At 37.1% G+C, this 17,107-nt stretch overlaps 1 protein-coding gene across 11 annotated transcripts in view; it reads left to right on the top strand.

Annotated features, from left to right (window-relative positions):
- The window catches only part of DOPEY1 (dopey family member 1), a 107,625-nt gene that overhangs the window by 28,532 nt on the left and 61,986 nt on the right, over positions 1–17,107 (top strand). For all 11 annotated transcript variants that reach the window (XR_002343988.1, XR_002343986.1, XM_021091824.1 and 8 more), the window contains exons 3-6: positions 296–477; positions 8,126–8,296; positions 10,544–10,733; positions 14,233–14,331. Coding sequence is in view for 9 of the 11 variants with exons in the window: in XM_021091824.1 (XP_020947483.1) it covers positions 296–477; positions 8,126–8,296; positions 10,544–10,733; positions 14,233–14,331 (642 nt within the window). In the remaining 2 variants the exon portion in view is untranslated. The remainder of the gene's footprint in view (positions 1–295; positions 478–8,125; positions 8,297–10,543; positions 10,734–14,232; positions 14,332–17,107) is intronic.

Below are 17,107 nucleotides of genomic sequence, written 5' to 3'. Positions count from 1 at the left end.
TCGAGCCCAAGTCCTCATTGATACTAGTCGGGTTCCTTAGCCACTGATCCATGACGGGAACTCTGAGTTTACTTTTTTTTAAAACAAATTAATATTCTTTGAAATCCACAGTTTTAATTCTAAATCCGGTATTATTGATAGATGTGACAAAAATAGAAGTTTTTAGTCATTCCCTATAATTTTGTTAGAATTATAATAAAATCTTTAAGGATTTTTGTTAATACTATGCAAGAAAATGGAAATAAAATGAAATGTAGTATTTTTTTATCAACTGAATTGAAATGTTTTCTTCAAGGTTTTACAAAATAATGCAAAGTACCAAGTAGTACCGAAAAAGCTGACCATAGGCAAACGCCTAGCTCAATGTCTGCATCCAGCATTACCAGGTGGAGTTCATCGGAAGGCACTTGAAACATATGAAATTATCTTCAAAATCATTGGACCTAAGCGACTTGCCAAAGATCTTTTTTTATATAGGTGAGAATCATTTTGCTATCTATTTGCATGTAAATAAAATATATTTTTAACTATCATGCCTTTTGCAGTTAAAACTAAAGAACGTAAAACTGCTTATGCTGAAAGTCTTCAGATATCAACCTTAAATATTTTGATAGATAAGTACTTCAGAAAAATTTAGAATGTTTCTTAATGTAAGATTTTCTTTTCTTCTTAGATGTCATTTTTGAAAAGTTTTCTTTTTTTTTTCTTATGTTTTTTTCTAGGTCCCCTCCCACGGCATATGGAGGTTCCCAGGCTAAGGGGTCCAACGCCAGATCCTTAACCTACTGAGCAAGGTTTCAGGGATCAGAACCTTCCACCTCATGGTTCCTAGTGGGATTCCTTAACCACTGAGCCACGAGGGAACTCCTTGAAAAGTTTTCATTCAAAATTATTGAGAGTACAATCCTTTCTACCTTTTTAACCTGGAGAACCACCCTGAGAAAAAGTAAGACGCCATCATCTCTCAGCCCCCTTTCAGCGTAGTTGACTGTCTTCTACTCAAAATAGTCTTTTCTCTCCTGTGATACTACATTTTCTGGTTTTGTTACTTTTTCGGTCTCCTTTCCAGCCCCCTCCTTTCCTTGACCTCTACATAGGGAGTTTCTTATGGCTTGCTTAGGACTATACCTTATGTTTTCACTGTGTGTTCTCTCTTTGGGGCATGTTTATCCAAGCCTATGACTTGTGTGAACTGACTTCCAACTTGTTATCACCAGTGTTGACTCTTCTGTCCTAAATTCCTGGCTGACTTGCCACCTCAGTGTGGTCCTTAAAAGGCAACTGAAGCTCAACTTGCTCCCAACTATACTCACCTTCTCCCATAAACCTGGCCATCTGTAGTGCACTAAAGCTCGATAAATGGCACCCCGTCCATCCATTTACACCCGAAGTATCAGAGTTACACTTGATATCTAGTTTCTTTGCCCATATTCTCCTTCCTTTCTTGTACTTTCTGTCACTAAAGAGTTCTATCTCATAGTATTTAAGAGCATAGTATTGGAGTCAAAAAAAATTGTACTTGTGGCGGCCTAGCTCTGTGGTCTTGGACCATTTTCTTCACCTCTCTCTCTGTGTATTCTCATCTGCAAAAATGGGAATTAGATTACCAGTTTCATAGGGTTGTTAATAGAAGCAAAAGTTAATATATATAAAATGCTTAGAACAGTGTGCAGCAAGTACTCAATAAATGTTAGCTATTGTTCTCATATGTCCCAAATATATCTACTTCTCTCTACTCTTGCTGGCAGCATCCACACTAAGGCAAGCATTGTGTCTAGCTTGAGCTGTGTTATCGGCCTCCTAATAGTCATATAACATCTGTTCCCAGCCTCTTACTGCCTTTTCTTCACATAGTACCAGAGTAAACTTTTCAATACATTAAATAGGTAGTGTCATTCTCCTGTTAAAAACCTCCATTGACTTCTTCCTGTCACTTAAAAATAAAATGCAAAGCCCTTACTATGGCTTCTAAGGCTTTATATACTTTGGCTCAGGCTGTCTCAGTGACCTCCAGTTCCTACCCAGTTGACTCCATTCTTTGTCCTTTCTTCCTCATTTTCTTTGCTTTTTCTTCACCCTGTAGGGCTTTAAAATTCAGGATCAAATGTTGACTCCTCAGAGATGACGTGCCTATTTACCTACTTGAAGTAGCCCTTCCTCTCTCTCCTTGTTATTAGTACTCTGCAGTTTTACTGTGATATATTTAGAGATAGGGATCTTTTTAGTTACCCTGGTTGGGAATTATTGGGATTTTAAAATCTGTGAATCAATACCTTTCATCAATTCTGGAGTCTCTTTAAATCACTTTCATTCCATGTGATCTCTCTTCCTTTTTTTTTTTTTGAACTATGATTAAACATGTTTGAACTTTTCCTTCTGGCTTCCCTGTATCTTATTCTCTCTTCCTTTCAGTTTGATGCAGTCACACTTGTTTATTTTAGCTTGTGTTACCTATGCTTTAGATTTCATATCCAAAAAAATCATTGCCAAGACCAACATCAAGGAGCTTTCCCTGTATGTTTCCTGTTTTATTGTTTCAGTCCTCATATGTAAGTCTTTAATCCCATTTTGAGTAACTCGTGAGGGGGATCTAATTTCAGTCTTTTGCATGTGTATATCCAGTCTTCCTCTCTCACGTCTTGCATTAACAAGAATGATTTTGCATTCTTGTCCATGCAGAATCAACCATTCTGTATTGGTGATGCAGACATCCTTTTTTCCATTTTGGTCTGTCTTGTCATGAGGATATCAATTTTGTTAGTCTTTTTTTTTTTCTCTTTTTGCCATTTCTTGGGCCGCTCCCGTGGCATATGGAGGTTCCCAGGCTAGGGGTCGGATCAGAGCTGTAGCCACCGGCCTATGCCAGAGCCACAGCAACTCGGAATCCGAGCCGCGTCTGCAACCTACACCACAGCTCACGGCAACGCCGGATCGTTAACCCACTAAGCAAGGGCAGGGACCGAACCCCCAACCTCATGGTTCCTAGTCAGATTCATTAACCACTGCGCCACGACGGGAACTCCTTGTTAGTCTTTTTAACAACAGACTTTTAGCTTCATTGATTTACTTTACCGTGTGTGTGTTTTTTTTCTTTCCTTTTTTAATTCTGCACAGATGTTTTAAAGGTAGAACCTAAAGTTAGTGACAGGTTTTTTTTAATAGTAATAATAAATACTGTATTCCAAGAGACAGAAATTTTTTTTTTAAAAAAAGCTAAGAATTTCTCAGTGTTGCATGTAATAACTGATAGATTCCTTTCTTAAGGCAAGACTTTTCTTATTAATTCATGCCTGCTATTTTATGAACTAAGTAACAAAGTTCACCTTAAGAAAGTTATTTTACAAAAAAAAAAATGCAGTATGTCTGATTTTATTAGCAGTATGTTCCATAAGAATAAAAAATTCTAGAATACTATTTCTAAATATGGCAGACATTACCACATACACGTAACTTATTGAGAGAAATTATATTGTTACTCAATACTTTTTTAAACAGTATCGCCTATTAAAGTATAGACAGTTTTAAAACTGAAGTTTAATGTTGGACTTACTTTTTATTGAGTAATTTATTTAATCTCAAAGTTCATTGTTTAACATAATTAAATACAAATACTCCTAAAGTTATGTAACCTGTTACATGATAAAATATCATATTGCATCTTCAAGCATATTTTTTTTAATGTGGTAAGAGTATACAAAGGTTTTACTAAGAAGGCTAGACAAATAGTTTGAGTACTTTAAAATATTAAAAGGCTGTGTAAAGTATTGGTAATACAAATCCAGACTTCAGGCTTGAAAGAGATTATAGAGCAGTCAGCATTTAGGTGGCAGTTGAAGCCAAGAAAAGGCTCAAGATCACCCAGAACATTGTGAATAATGAGGAAAAAGGAGAAAGATGATTCTGCGAATATTTAGCAGTTGCATTCTTTAAAGGGCAGGTGAAAGAAAGTAGTCAGTGAAAAAGGATAAGAATCAGAGATGGAAAATGTATCAGGAGATAAAGCTCACCTTGAAACCAAAATGGAAAAGTTTCAAGAGATTAAGTTGTGAATAATATCAGATATTACAAACAACTGAAATAGGAATTGCCCTTGTGGCGTAGCAGAAATGAATCTGACCAGGAACCATGAGGTTGCATGTTCTGTCCGTGGCCTCCATCAGTGGGTTAAGGATCTGACGTTGCCGTGAGCTGTGGTTTAGGTCACAGACACGGCTCCGATCCTGCGTTGCTGTGGCTCTGGCATAGGCCAGCAGCTGTAGCTCTGATTGGACCCCTAGCCTGAGAACTTCCATATGCTGCAGGTGTGGCCCTAAAAAGCAAAATAGTTTAAAACAAACAAAAAAAACTGAAGTGGAATAAGCCCTGAAAATAGACCACTGAATCTGACAATTAGTAGACATTGGTGGTGATATTGAGAACAATTTAGTGGAGGGGGTACAAGTGTGATTGAAGATAGATGAGAAGTGCTTTATTTTATTTTTGGCCACACCCACAGCATGTGGAAATTTAGGCCAGGTATTGAATGTCCATCACGGCAGTGACAACAATGGGTCCTTAACCTACTAGGCCACCGGGGAACTCTGGAAAGTGCTTTTTTTTGTTGTTTTTCCTTTTTTTTTCAAAAGTGAAATAGGAAGGCTGCTTCAAGCCAGGAGGTAGTTAAGATAAAGGTTTTGGGATTTTGTTTTTGTAATTTGTTCCCTTTTTAGAATCATAGGGAAAGATTTCTGCACAGCTGTGTTGGAAGACAAAGATGTCAGTGGAGAAAGAAAGAAATTATAGGAAAGAAAAAGGGTAGTGGATAAAGCAGAGTCCTAGCAAAGGCAGACATTGGGCCCTGGGGCAAGATGGCTGGAGGAAGGTACCTTTGAAGAGGCTACTTCTATAGCTTTTAGTCACCCTGTACCTGAAATTGAAGGCAGAAAAGTGGAAAGTTGAGGGTGTTCCCACTAGATGGCCTCTATTTTCTGTGTAAACTAGGAGCAAGACAGATTCTTAATTCATTTGTTAAGCACTTTTTACGGACAAGACTTGGTGTTAGGGACTTAGGATACAGAAACAAAAGGAGAGGCATGACCTCTTGCTTTCTAATATTATGGAATTATCTATTAGAATTATTCTTTTTTCCCCAGCTGTATTGAGAAATAATTGACATATATCACTGTATAAGTTTAAGGCCTACAGCATGATTTACATATATTGTAAAACCACCACCATAGGTTCAGCTAACATCATCTTCTCCTATAGATACAATAAAAAGAAAAGGAAGAAAAAGTAGAAAAAAATTCTCCTTGATAAGAGCACTCTTAGTATTTACTCTTTTAACTTTCCTGGGGAGTTCCCCTGTAGCTCAGTGGGTTAAGAACCCAATTCATATCCATGAGGATGTGAGTTAGATCCCTGGCCTCCCTCAGTGGGTTAAGATCTGGCGTTGCTGCAGGTTTTGGTGTAGGTCTCAGAAGTGGCTCAGATCTGGTGTTGCTGTGGCTGTGACATAAGCCAGCAGCTGCAGCTCCGATTTGACCTCTAGCCTGGGAATTTCCGTATGCTGCAGGTGTGACCCTAAAAAGACAAAAACAAAAAACAACAACAAAAAAGCCCCTTCCTGAATATTATATGGCAGCGTTAACTTGTAATTTTCCTGTTTTACTTTTCATCCTTAGTACTTAGTGATCTTATAGCTAGAATGTGGTACCTTTTGACCATCTTCCTCTACCCATTGCCTTTTTTGTTGTTGTTGTTCTTTTAGGGCCACACATGAGGCATATGGAGTTTCCCAGGCTAGGGGTCTAATTGGAGCTACAGCTGCCAGCCTACGCCACAGCCACCAGAACCGAGCCATGTCTGTGACCTACACCACAGCTTACGGCAACGTTGGATCCTTAACCCACTGAGCGAGGCCAGGGATCGAACCTGCAACTTCACAGTTCCTAGTTGGATTTGTTTCCACTGTGCCATGCCGGGAACTCCTACCCATTGCCTTTTGTAACCACAAATTTGTTCTCTTTTTCTCTGAGCTTGGGTTTGTTTGTTTTAAGATTCTATGAATAAATAAGATCATATGGTATTTGTCTTTATCTGTCTGACTTATCTCACTTCGTACAATGCCTTTAGGGTCATTGTGGTTGAAAATGGTAGGATTTCCTCATTTTATGGGTGAATAATACTCATTTGTGTATATATACCACAACTTCTTTATCTGTTCATCTGCACTTGGGTAGTTTCCATGAGTTGGCTTTTGTAAATAATGTTGGTATGAACATGGGACATGGGGTTTCAGGTTTCTTTCTTCTTTTTTTTTTCCTGCCCTGTTGCATATGGAGTTGCTGGCCAGGGGTCAGATCCCAGCACAGGTGCAACCTACACTGCAGGCTCGGGAATGGCACATCCTTAACCCACTCTGCCGGCCAGAGTTCAAACCTGCATCTTGGTGCTGCAGAGGTGCTGCCGATCCAGTTGCACCACAGCAGGAACACTTCAGGTTTCTTTTTGAGTTAGTATTTTTGTTACTTTTGAACATATTCCCAGAAGTGGAATGTTGATTTTTTTTGGAGTAATCTCTATACCATTTCCCACAGCGGCTATACAGATTTGTAGTCCCACCAGTAGTGCACAGTGTACCGTCTCCACATCCACAACGGCATTTGCTAGCTCATCTTTGTGGTTTTAATGTGCATTTTCCTGATGACTAGTGATGTTGAGCATCTTTTCATGTGCTTGCTGACTACTAGTGTATCTTCATTGGAGAAATGTCTGTTTAGGTCCTTTGACCATTTTTTAATTAGGTTACTTTGTTACTGTTGAATTGTACAAGTTCTTTATAAATTGGATACTAATCCCTTATCAGATACCTGATTTGCAAATATTTTTTCCCATTTTGTACATTGTCTTTTTAATTTTTTTTGTCTTTTTAGGGCCACACCGTGGCATATGGAGGTTCCCAGGCTAGGGGTCACATTGGAGTTGCAGCTGCCGGCCTTTGCTACAAGCACAGCAATATGATCTGAGCCACGTCTGTGACCTGCATCACAGCTCATGGCAATGCAAGATCCTTAACCTACTGAGCAAGACCAGTGATCAAACCCGTGTCCTCATGGATACTAGTCAGATTCACTAACCACTGAGCCATAATGGGAACTCCAGTGTTTTTACTTTGTAATGGTTCCTTTTGTTGTTAGAAATAGCATTACTTATGATTATCATAGCAGTAGATTTACTTACTGTTAATAAGAACAGAATTACTTCCTAGAATAAGTACATCAAATAGAGAGCATAAGCAAGTCTAATTATGGGGACAGTCTCCTCAGAGAAACTGCTTATGCTGGGTCCTGAAATTCTGCTAGTCACCTAGACAACAAGGATAGTATAAAGTAAGAGAGTGTGGAATTGTATCTGTCAAAGCAGCATGTATAAGAGGCCTGGACACTAAAGAGAGCATGAAAGTTCTAAAATGAATTCGAGAGGGATTATTGAGTGTAGCTGGAACAGAGGGGTCAGGAGTGATATGGATGAGCATACGTGGGCTGTACAAAGGTGTGTAATAGCAAGATGGTTAAAACCACATTAAGCACTTAGACTCTATCTTAGAGGCAGCAAGAAACCAATGAAAGTATTTATTGCCCTGCTGCTTCAGGAAAATACTGAAGCTACACTTGGTAAAACACAGTGATTGAGTTATTGTGGTGGTCGCTAAGGAAATACCTGGTGGAGATGAAGAGAATTTATTATGCTCAGAAAATATCTAGGAAAAAGGCTTGTAGAAAAGAGAGTGATTGATTGCTAGTTAGAGTAGAAGATTTTTCTTAAGGGTCAAAGGTCACTCCTAGATGTGTATCTTTTGATCAGCCAGATGAATGGTGAAGCCATGTTTTAAAATGGAATTATAGGGGAAGGATCAGGTTTAGGGGCTGGGGAGAAAGAAGGGGAATTCTTTTTAAGAGTATGAAGCTCAGCTGAGAGACCTGAGTTGGTTTTATGGATATAGAACTCATCACTATACAGGATATTTTAAGCTGAGTGGTATAACTTATTTCATAAAAAAGATTTATACACACATGTAGGTACATATGAATTAATACTTTGTAGTAATTTCACCACCCACTTTGGTTTTTATTTTTTAAAACAGTTCTGGACTATTTCCTCTTCTTGCAAATGCTGCCATGTCGGTGAAACCAACACTGCTAAGTTTGTATGAGATCTATTATTTGCCTTTGGGTAAAACACTGAAGCCTGGTCTTCAAGGACTGCTAACTGGTATTCTTCCTGGCTTAGAGGAAGGATCGGAGTACTATGAGAGGTAAGATGGTTCTGTTATTGGTGCAGCTCAGTAATCAGTCATGGTTTTGTCAGCAGGCATCCTCAGGTCAATAATATTAACAACACAAAACTTGATTATGCTAGATGCTTCAGTATATCCCCTGAAGATTTTTACAGAAAAAAAAAATTACTGTAGTGTATTTAGTCTGTATATCTTGTGTGATATACAGAAAGTTTAGCTAAGTAGTAAGACCCTAGAACTGGGAGGTCGGTTGACTGGATTCAAATTCTGGCTGGACAGATACTGTGACCTTAGGAAACCTTTTTCAACATTTCTGAACTTTAGTCAGTTTCCTCATCTGTAAAAAAGGATAATACCTATTTCATTGTTACTTAGTGTTCAATATGAACTGTAATAGTGAAATCACTTAGTCCAGTGCCTAGCACATATATGTCACTCAAAAAATTGTGACCTTAAGATCATAATACAATAGATAGGACATGTAAATTAATTAAAAGAATGGGAAATTGGACCATGTGCCATCAATTTTTACATTGTTAATGGTAGAAAATAGCCTAGTACCAAATGTAATGCTGTTTCAATAGCTATTGACATGATACCCTGGATATTTTAACTCTTTAAAGAAAATGATTTGATCTCTTTTGGAGCCTGTTATTATTTCTTTGGATTAATAATGGTAGACAGTGCATGATAGATAGCATTAAGTATCTTTAATGTCTTTGTTACTGATAATCTTACCAAAAAGTTAACTATGAATTAAAGTGGCAGAAATAGAAAATGCCAAACATATTTTGAGCACACTTAATGATTTAAATAGAAATAATTAATTCCAGTGCATTGTTACACTAATTCTCCTAAGAGAAGCGTAGAACCTAGACCACTTTTACCTCTGTTAGAATTAAAAATTTAACATAGAAGTTGAATAATGGTCTTTATGTCTATAGTATCTATGATTTATCTTGTTATATGTCTTAATCTTTGAGCTGCTGTAACAAAAGGTGGCTTTATTGTTACTGGGTAGAAATTTATTTTTATAAATTCAGAAATTCATAAATTTATTTCTCACAGTTCTGGAGGCTGGAAGTCCAAGATCATGGTGCTAGGATCACGTTCTTGTGAGAGCCTGCTGCCTCATTCATACCCCAGGCCTTTTCCCTATGTCCTCACCTATCAGGAGAGGCTACAGGGCTCTTTTGGCATTTCTTACATAAGAAAACTAATCTCATTCATGGGGGTGAACCTCCCAAAGGCTCCACCTTCTAATGACATCACTTTGGGGGGTTATGACTTTAACAGAGAAATTTTGAGAGAACACAAATATTCAGACCATAGCAGCATTATGTTTTGCTGGTTATTCCACATAAGTTCTATAAGAAAATTGATAAACATGTTCTTCTTTTAGTGCATAGATAATTTGAGACCAGGAAGGATTATAGTGTTCATATTAAATCACATAGCAAGTAAACTGTAGAACTCATCATCAGATTCTCTTGATTAATGACTCTTCTTGCCATGAGCTGTGGTGTAGATTGAAGACGTGGCTCAGATCCTGCATTGCTGTGGCTCTGACCTAGGCTGGCAGCTATAGCTCCTATTTGACCCCTAGCCTGGAAACCTCCGTATGCCACAGGTGCAGCCCTAAAAAGATTAAAAAAAAAAAAAAAAAAAAAAGACTCTACTATACTACAATCTAATAAACTTTACGTATTGCATTATCTTATGTTTAAAACAAAGGAAAGGTAATTAATCTTTAAATGCAGACCTTAAAAAGCAATAATGCAGCTTTGATTTTTGTCATAGGTCTGATAATTCATTGAAGTTATGAATTATATAATGTGACTTCAAAGAGAGGAAATATTTAGAAATATCCTTTAAGATTTTATAGAAAATCCACAGAAGTTATGTTCTGCTGTAGGATTACTATTAAGTAAAATGTATGTGATGTTAACAACCAACTGAGGTGGATGTGACTTGTGGAGGTGTTTTTGTTATCTTCATTTTACAGAGGAGGAAACTAAACTGAAGAAAGATTAAATGCTCTTCCCAAATTACACACATAGTAAATGATGAAGCCAGGACATAAACCCAGTCCTCTGACTCCCAAGTCTATGATTCTTCCCACCTGTTACACTTGTGTCCAGGGTGGAATGGATGACTATGGCACGGATGCTTTGATACCCATACCATCGGGGAGAGGATAGTGATTTATATTTAACTATGTGGCACTGAATGTTCCCTTTTCAACCACTTTATTCTGTACCTCAGAACAAACACCTTGTTGGAAAAGGTTGCTGCTGCTGTGGACCAGTCGGCATTCTACAGCGCCCTCTGGGGTAGTCTGCTCACCAGCCCTGCTGTGCGTTTACCTGGAATCACATATGTTCTCGCCCATTTGAACAGGAAGCTTTCCATGGAAGATCAACTTTATATAATTGGCAGTGATATTGAGCTAATGGTAGGTCTACAGATGGTTGCTCATTTAACTGGTACTTCTTTATAACGAAACACGCAATTCTAGATACTGAGAATCGTGCCGAGGATGTTATTTCCTATTTTCATGGAGCTTATGTTTGTCATCATGGAAACTTGAAGACCAACACAGTCACTAATTACTGTTTTTAAAAGCTTCACATTTTTTTCATGGAAAAGAAATTGTTATTTATATATTTTCCCCGTTATCTGTTACTCTAGCAAATAAATGGTCTTTATTAGCATCTTGCTAACTGATCAAACCACTGTTAACATATCCACACTTATTCTGTTATTCCGAAGTGGGCCTTCTCTTGGATCATAGCTTGCTTCATAGGAAAGACATATTTTGGATGAAGTAATAGCCAGATTCTGTATGAGATTTGTGCAAGAGGATATATTACCAAAGCAGATGGTGAAAGATAGTTGAAAACAGATCACATTGATTATGTATACTATTTAATTTCAAGATTAAGAACATAAGGAAACCTTTTATCTCTTCAGAGTACTATATGCTTAAAATGAGCAAAAAGGAAAAAAAGAAACCCTCAAAGGTCATTTTGAAAATTTTTTTAAAAAAATTTGTGATTAATCATCCGTTACTTTTTCCTCATATGATTATGAAATGACATATTTTTATGCTAATTTTTTATTATATTTACTAAAGCATAATTAACATAACTGAAATTGTCTTATGTGTACAGTTATATGAATAGGACAAATACATACAGTCAAGTAGCTGCTACTATGAAATCAAGATAGAGAACATTTGGAGTTCCCATGTGGCACAGTGATTAAGGATCCAGTGTTGTCACTAGGTCACTGCTGAGTGCTGAGTTCAGGTTTGATCCCTAGTCCAGGAACTTCCACATATCATGGGAGCAGCCCCCTCCTCCCAAAAATAGCAGAGAACATGTACGTCACCTCCAAAAGTTCTTTTGTGCCCTTTTGTAGTGACTCTCATTTCCTTATACCGCCAGGCCCTTGATAACACTGATCTATTTTCTGTTCCTATAGTTGTGTTTTTTTATAGACTGTCACATAAACAGAATCATACAGTGTTAGTTGTTGTCTGCTTCCTTTCGCTTTGACACTTTTGAGAGTTATTCATGTTTTTGCATGTATCAGTAGTTCTTTTATATTGCTGTGTAGTATTGTATGAATGTAATAGTTTATTCATTCATTGATTAGTGAACATTTGAGTTCTTTCCAGCTTGGGGCAATTTATGAATAAAACTGATAGAAACATTGTGTACAGTTATTTATATAGACATATGTTCTTATTTCTTGGGAAAATACCCATGGGCTTCCTGGTTTATATGCTTAATAAATGCTTAACTTTTTTAGTAACAGCTTCATTAAGATATATAATTCACCTGCCATCAACTTTATCCTTTTGAATTAGATAAGCGTCTCAGTGGTTTTTAGTATATTTACAAAGTTGTGAAATTGTCACCACTGTCTAATTTGAGAACATTTTCATCATCCCAAAAAGAAAAGTCCTAGACCTTAATCACATTGTATTTTCCCCTCATTCATGTCCCTGGCTACCACTAATGTACTTTATGTTTCTATAGATTTGCCTATTCTGAACATTTCATATAAACGAAATTATATAATATATAGTTTTTATGAATGGCTTCTTTAACCATAGTATTTTTAGGATCAGTTCATGTTGAAGCGTATATCAATACTTCGTCCCTTTTTTATGGCTGAATAATATTCTATTGTATGGACATAACACATTTATCCATCCATCAGCTGATTGTAGTTTGGGTTACTTCTCCTTTTTGGTATTAATGAATAGTTCTTCATGAACATTGGTGTTTAATTCATGTATAAGTTTTTGTGTAGACATAAGTTTTCATATCTTCTGATTACACGCATAATAGTGGAATTAACTGAGTAATATGGTAACTCTTTAATTTTTTGAGGAACTAGCAAACTGTTTACCAAAGTGACTGCACCAGTTTACATTCTGATTAGCAATATGTGAGGGTTCCCTTTTCTCACATCTTTTTCAGTACTTATTATTGTCTGTCTTTTTTATTATAACCATCCTACTGGGTGAAATGTTATCTCATTGTAGTTTTGATTCTCACCCTAATGACTAATGATGTTGAACATATTTGTGGCTATTGGCCATTTTATATCTTCTTTGGAGAAATGTCTGTTTGGAATCTTTGTGCATTATTTAAATGGGGTTATATCTCTTTGTTGTGTTGTAGAAGTTCTTTATACATTTTGGATATTAAGTCCTTATCATATATATGATTTAAAATTACTTTCTCCCATTCTGTGGATTTTCTTCTCACTTTCTTGATAGCATTCTTTGAAGCACAAAATTTTAATTTTGATCAAATCCAATTTATTGTCATTTGTGCTTTTGGTATTAGATACTATCTAAGAAATTATGTGTAATATAAGGTCAAAAAGATTTGCTTCTACATTTTCTTCTAATACATGTCTTAAGATGATAAGCTACTATTTTCCAAATGTAATATTCCATTTCCTTTTAATGACTTAAGTTTTAAAGAAGTCATTTTTAAAATTTCTTTAAAAAGCAAGAACCATAATTGGAAAGCTATTTACAGTACATCACAGGCAAAGGATTAACATCTTATTTGTCAAAGAGCTACCATAAAGAAGTAAATATTAACAATCAAGTAGAAAAATATATTTGAACAGATACTCCAATTGAAATAAAAATAATTCAAAGATATGAAAACATTCTCAACCTTAGTTTTAAGAGAAATTAACCTTCAAATTGTATCAGAATACCAGTTTTAATATATCAGATTGGCAAAAACAAAAAAAATAGGTAAGTAAACATGGAAAAACAAATTGTCATACATAGCTGGGATAATATAAATACACATAACCTTCAGAGAAAGCATTATAGTATTTAAGTTGCAACTGCATATAGCCCAAGATCTGGCAATTTGGCTTTGAAAGATTTATCCTGGGGGTGTGCCTGTATGCTACCTAAGCATACTGCAACATTATTTACTATAGTAAAGGGTTGCAAACCCTATGAATGTCTGGCATTAGCCTAGTTAAATAAATTAGGATTTATCTATGAAAGGAAGTATTTCTTTAGCTATTAAAAATGAAATGCTTTGTGTAGTGTTAAGGAAAACTCTTCAGAACATGTTGTTAAGTGAAAAAGGCAAATTTTGGGATATATGCATGGCTATTTTTATTTACTTCTATTTGCAGAAGGTACTGATAGTGTTGATTGATTGTGCAAAGGAAACTGGGTGGTTGGAAATAGCTGGGAGGGAAACTCTCAGCTGTGTACTCTTTTGTGCTCCTTAATTTTAAAACCATTATAAAACTATTCAAAACAACATAAGTACATTTAACTAGTGATTTTTAAAAAGCTCTGAAGCACACTTTTATTTTGGTGGGAAATAAAGCATTGTTATATTTTCATGGTAAATCTCTCCTGGAGTAATACACAACTAAAGGCTCTCTTATTTTAGGTAGAAGCAGTAAGTACTTCGGTGCAGGATTCAAGTGTACTCGTGCAGAGAAGCACACTGGACCTCATACTCTTCTGTTTTCCATTCCACATGAGTCAGGTAAAACATTAATATCACCATCAACATAAGGCTTTCTTTGGAAATTCCTGGGTTCCTGGTGTGTAGTTATTTTTTAAATTGGATTTAAGTTGGATTCTTTTGTATTATAAATCAGTGAGTACGTAGAAAACAAGTTCTCTTTTTAAGGAGAGGAAATTGGAGGGAAATAAGGTTTAGAAATTTAGGTAAAAATATAGAAAATGAGGAGTTCCCGTCATGGCTCAGTGGTTAACGAATCCGACTAGGAACCATGAGGTTGCAGGTTCGATCCCTGGCCTCGCTCAGTGGGTTAAGGATCTGGCGTTGCTGTGAGCTGTGGTGTAGGTCTTAGATGCAGCTCAGATCCAGCGTTCCTGTGGCTCTGGTGTAGGCCTGTGGCTACAGCTCCAATTCGACCCCTAGCCTGGGAACCTCCATATGCCGTGGGTGTAGCCCTAGGAAAAATAAAGAACGAAATAGATTATTTTAAAAAAATAAAAATGTTTTAAAAAACTTTTTTTTTTTTTTTGTCTTTTTTGTCTTTTTGCCTTTGAGGGCTACTCCCATGGCATATGGAGATTCTCGGGCTGGGGTTGAATTGGAGCTATAGCCACCGGCCTACGCCAGAGCCACAGTAATACGGGATCCGAGCCGCGTCTGTGACCTACACCACAGCTCACGGCAACGCCAGATCCTTAACCCACTGAGCAAGGCCAGGGATCGAACCTGCAACCTCATGGTTCCTAGTCGGATTCGTTAACCACTGAGCCATGACAGGAGCTCCTAAAAAACATTTTTAAAATGTTCTGGAGTTCCTGTTGTGGTTCAGCAGTAATAAACCTGACTAGTATCCATGAGGATGTGAGTTCGATCCCTGGCATCGCTCAGTGGGTTAAAGATCTGACATTGCCATGAGCTGCAGTGTAGGTTGCAGACATGGCTCAGATCCCGAGTTGCTGTGGCTGCTGGGTAGGCCTGCAACTGCAGCTCCATTTCAGCACCTAGCCTGGGAACTTCCCTATGCCATAGGTGCAGCACTAAAAAAGAAAAAATGTTCTAACCTATAAAAAGCAAGAGGTATTATACTCATTACTGTTCTGAGTGAGTCAAGACTCTGAGGCACAGGCCTTCATCCCTGTCCTAAGGTGATCTTTTCTTGGTGTGGTAATATGTCAGACCCTTAGCAGAGTTGGCTGTAATTTGAAAGCCAAACATTTAGGTACTATGACATTCTCTAGTACAGATGAACCTTGAGCAACTTGAGTTTAAACTCCGCAGATTTTTTTCAATAGTAACTGCTGCAGTCCTACAGGATCTGAGGTTGGTTGACTCCAGGGATGTGGAACTGCAGATACAGAGGGCCAACTGTAAATTATACTTGGATTTTTCAACTGCAGGAACTGTTAATACCCCTAGCTCCCTTGTTGTCCATGGGTCAGCTGCACTTTAATTGCAGATGAGAACAGGTCATTTAAATCATGAACGAAGCTGGATTTTAATAATGAGTATCCTCATTTTTAAGGAAGTGATTTAAATTCTTTTGAGTTCTTGATGACGAGTGATTTAGAGCATCAGTTTGTAAGCATTCAGGATGGTGGAACTACATACCTTAACAAAAGTAATAAGAAGAATTTTTACCTTGGAAAATAATTTTATTTTTAAACCATCATTAGCAGAAAAGGCTACTATGTGGGGTTTTGTAAGAGTTGTGGTTAGTAGATAACTAATGAGTTTTCATTGTGATTGGCCATGCTCAGTTTTTTCTTTATTACTTTATTCGTTTTGAAGTTGTTTTTAATAATTGAAGAATTTTACACTTCATTGCCCATACTGTTCCTGCAGAGAGGAACAGTATATTACAGAAGTGATACATAAACCACCCCAGTTTCTATTTTGAGACTTTCCATCCTTAATCCAGGGGCCTTTTTTCTGCCTCTGGCTTTTCATAGAAACACCTGCTGGGACATGTCAGTGTAGTCTAAACTTAATAGAATAGAAGTGGGTCAGCAGCCCACAAGGTAAGATTGATTTTTTACTTTTTAAAATGAAGTTCGCACTGTGGCTCAGTAGTAACAAACCTGACTAGTGTCCATGAGGATGTGGGTTCAATCCCTCGTTCAGTCGGTTATCGATCCAGTGTTGCCGTGAACTGTGGTATAGGTCACAGATGCAGCTTGGATCCCATGTTGCTCTGGCTGTGGTCTAGGCCAGCAGCTGAAGCTCCAGTTTGACCTCTAGCCTGGGAACTTCCATATGCCATGGGTGCAGCCCTAAAAAAAAAAAACAAAAAAAAAACCAAAACTTATAGGAGAAAACAATAATATAGCAAAGAAATATATGAGCCTCAAAAGCCTAAAATGTTTATTATCTGGCCTTTTATTGAAGAAAAACTTATCCTTTACATTCCCATTGCTTTCTTGCCTTCCAAATATTGAACCCTATTAGTCCTTCAGTGTACTGATAGATGACCCAGCAAAATCTAAGGAATTCAGCATGGTAGACTAAAATTGAGAAGAACAATGTAATCTTACTAGACCAGTATTTCTCAGGCTTTTTTTAATCTGAGCTGCATTTAGTACTTTCTTACTCTACCATACTTAGCAGCTGAGGCGATTTTCTCTAGCCTTACCTTCTAAGATTTGTAGTATGAAAACAATAGCTATGTTGAATATGGTTTTTAAAAGTACGTACTCTACTCAGAACCAGTTCTAACACTCTCCCCTGCCATTACTATAACTGTATTATTAGATTACTGGAGAATAAGGATCATGACAAAATAATCTTTGTTCTCCACTTT

The sequence above is a fragment of the Sus scrofa genome, chromosome 1 (genome assembly GCF_000003025.6).
Source record: "Sus scrofa isolate TJ Tabasco breed Duroc chromosome 1, Sscrofa11.1, whole genome shotgun sequence".
NCBI classification, from domain to species: domain Eukaryota; kingdom Metazoa; phylum Chordata; class Mammalia; order Artiodactyla; family Suidae; genus Sus; species Sus scrofa.
Note: the sequence above shows the minus strand (reverse complement) of the source record. Positions and strands in the feature narration are given on the sequence as shown.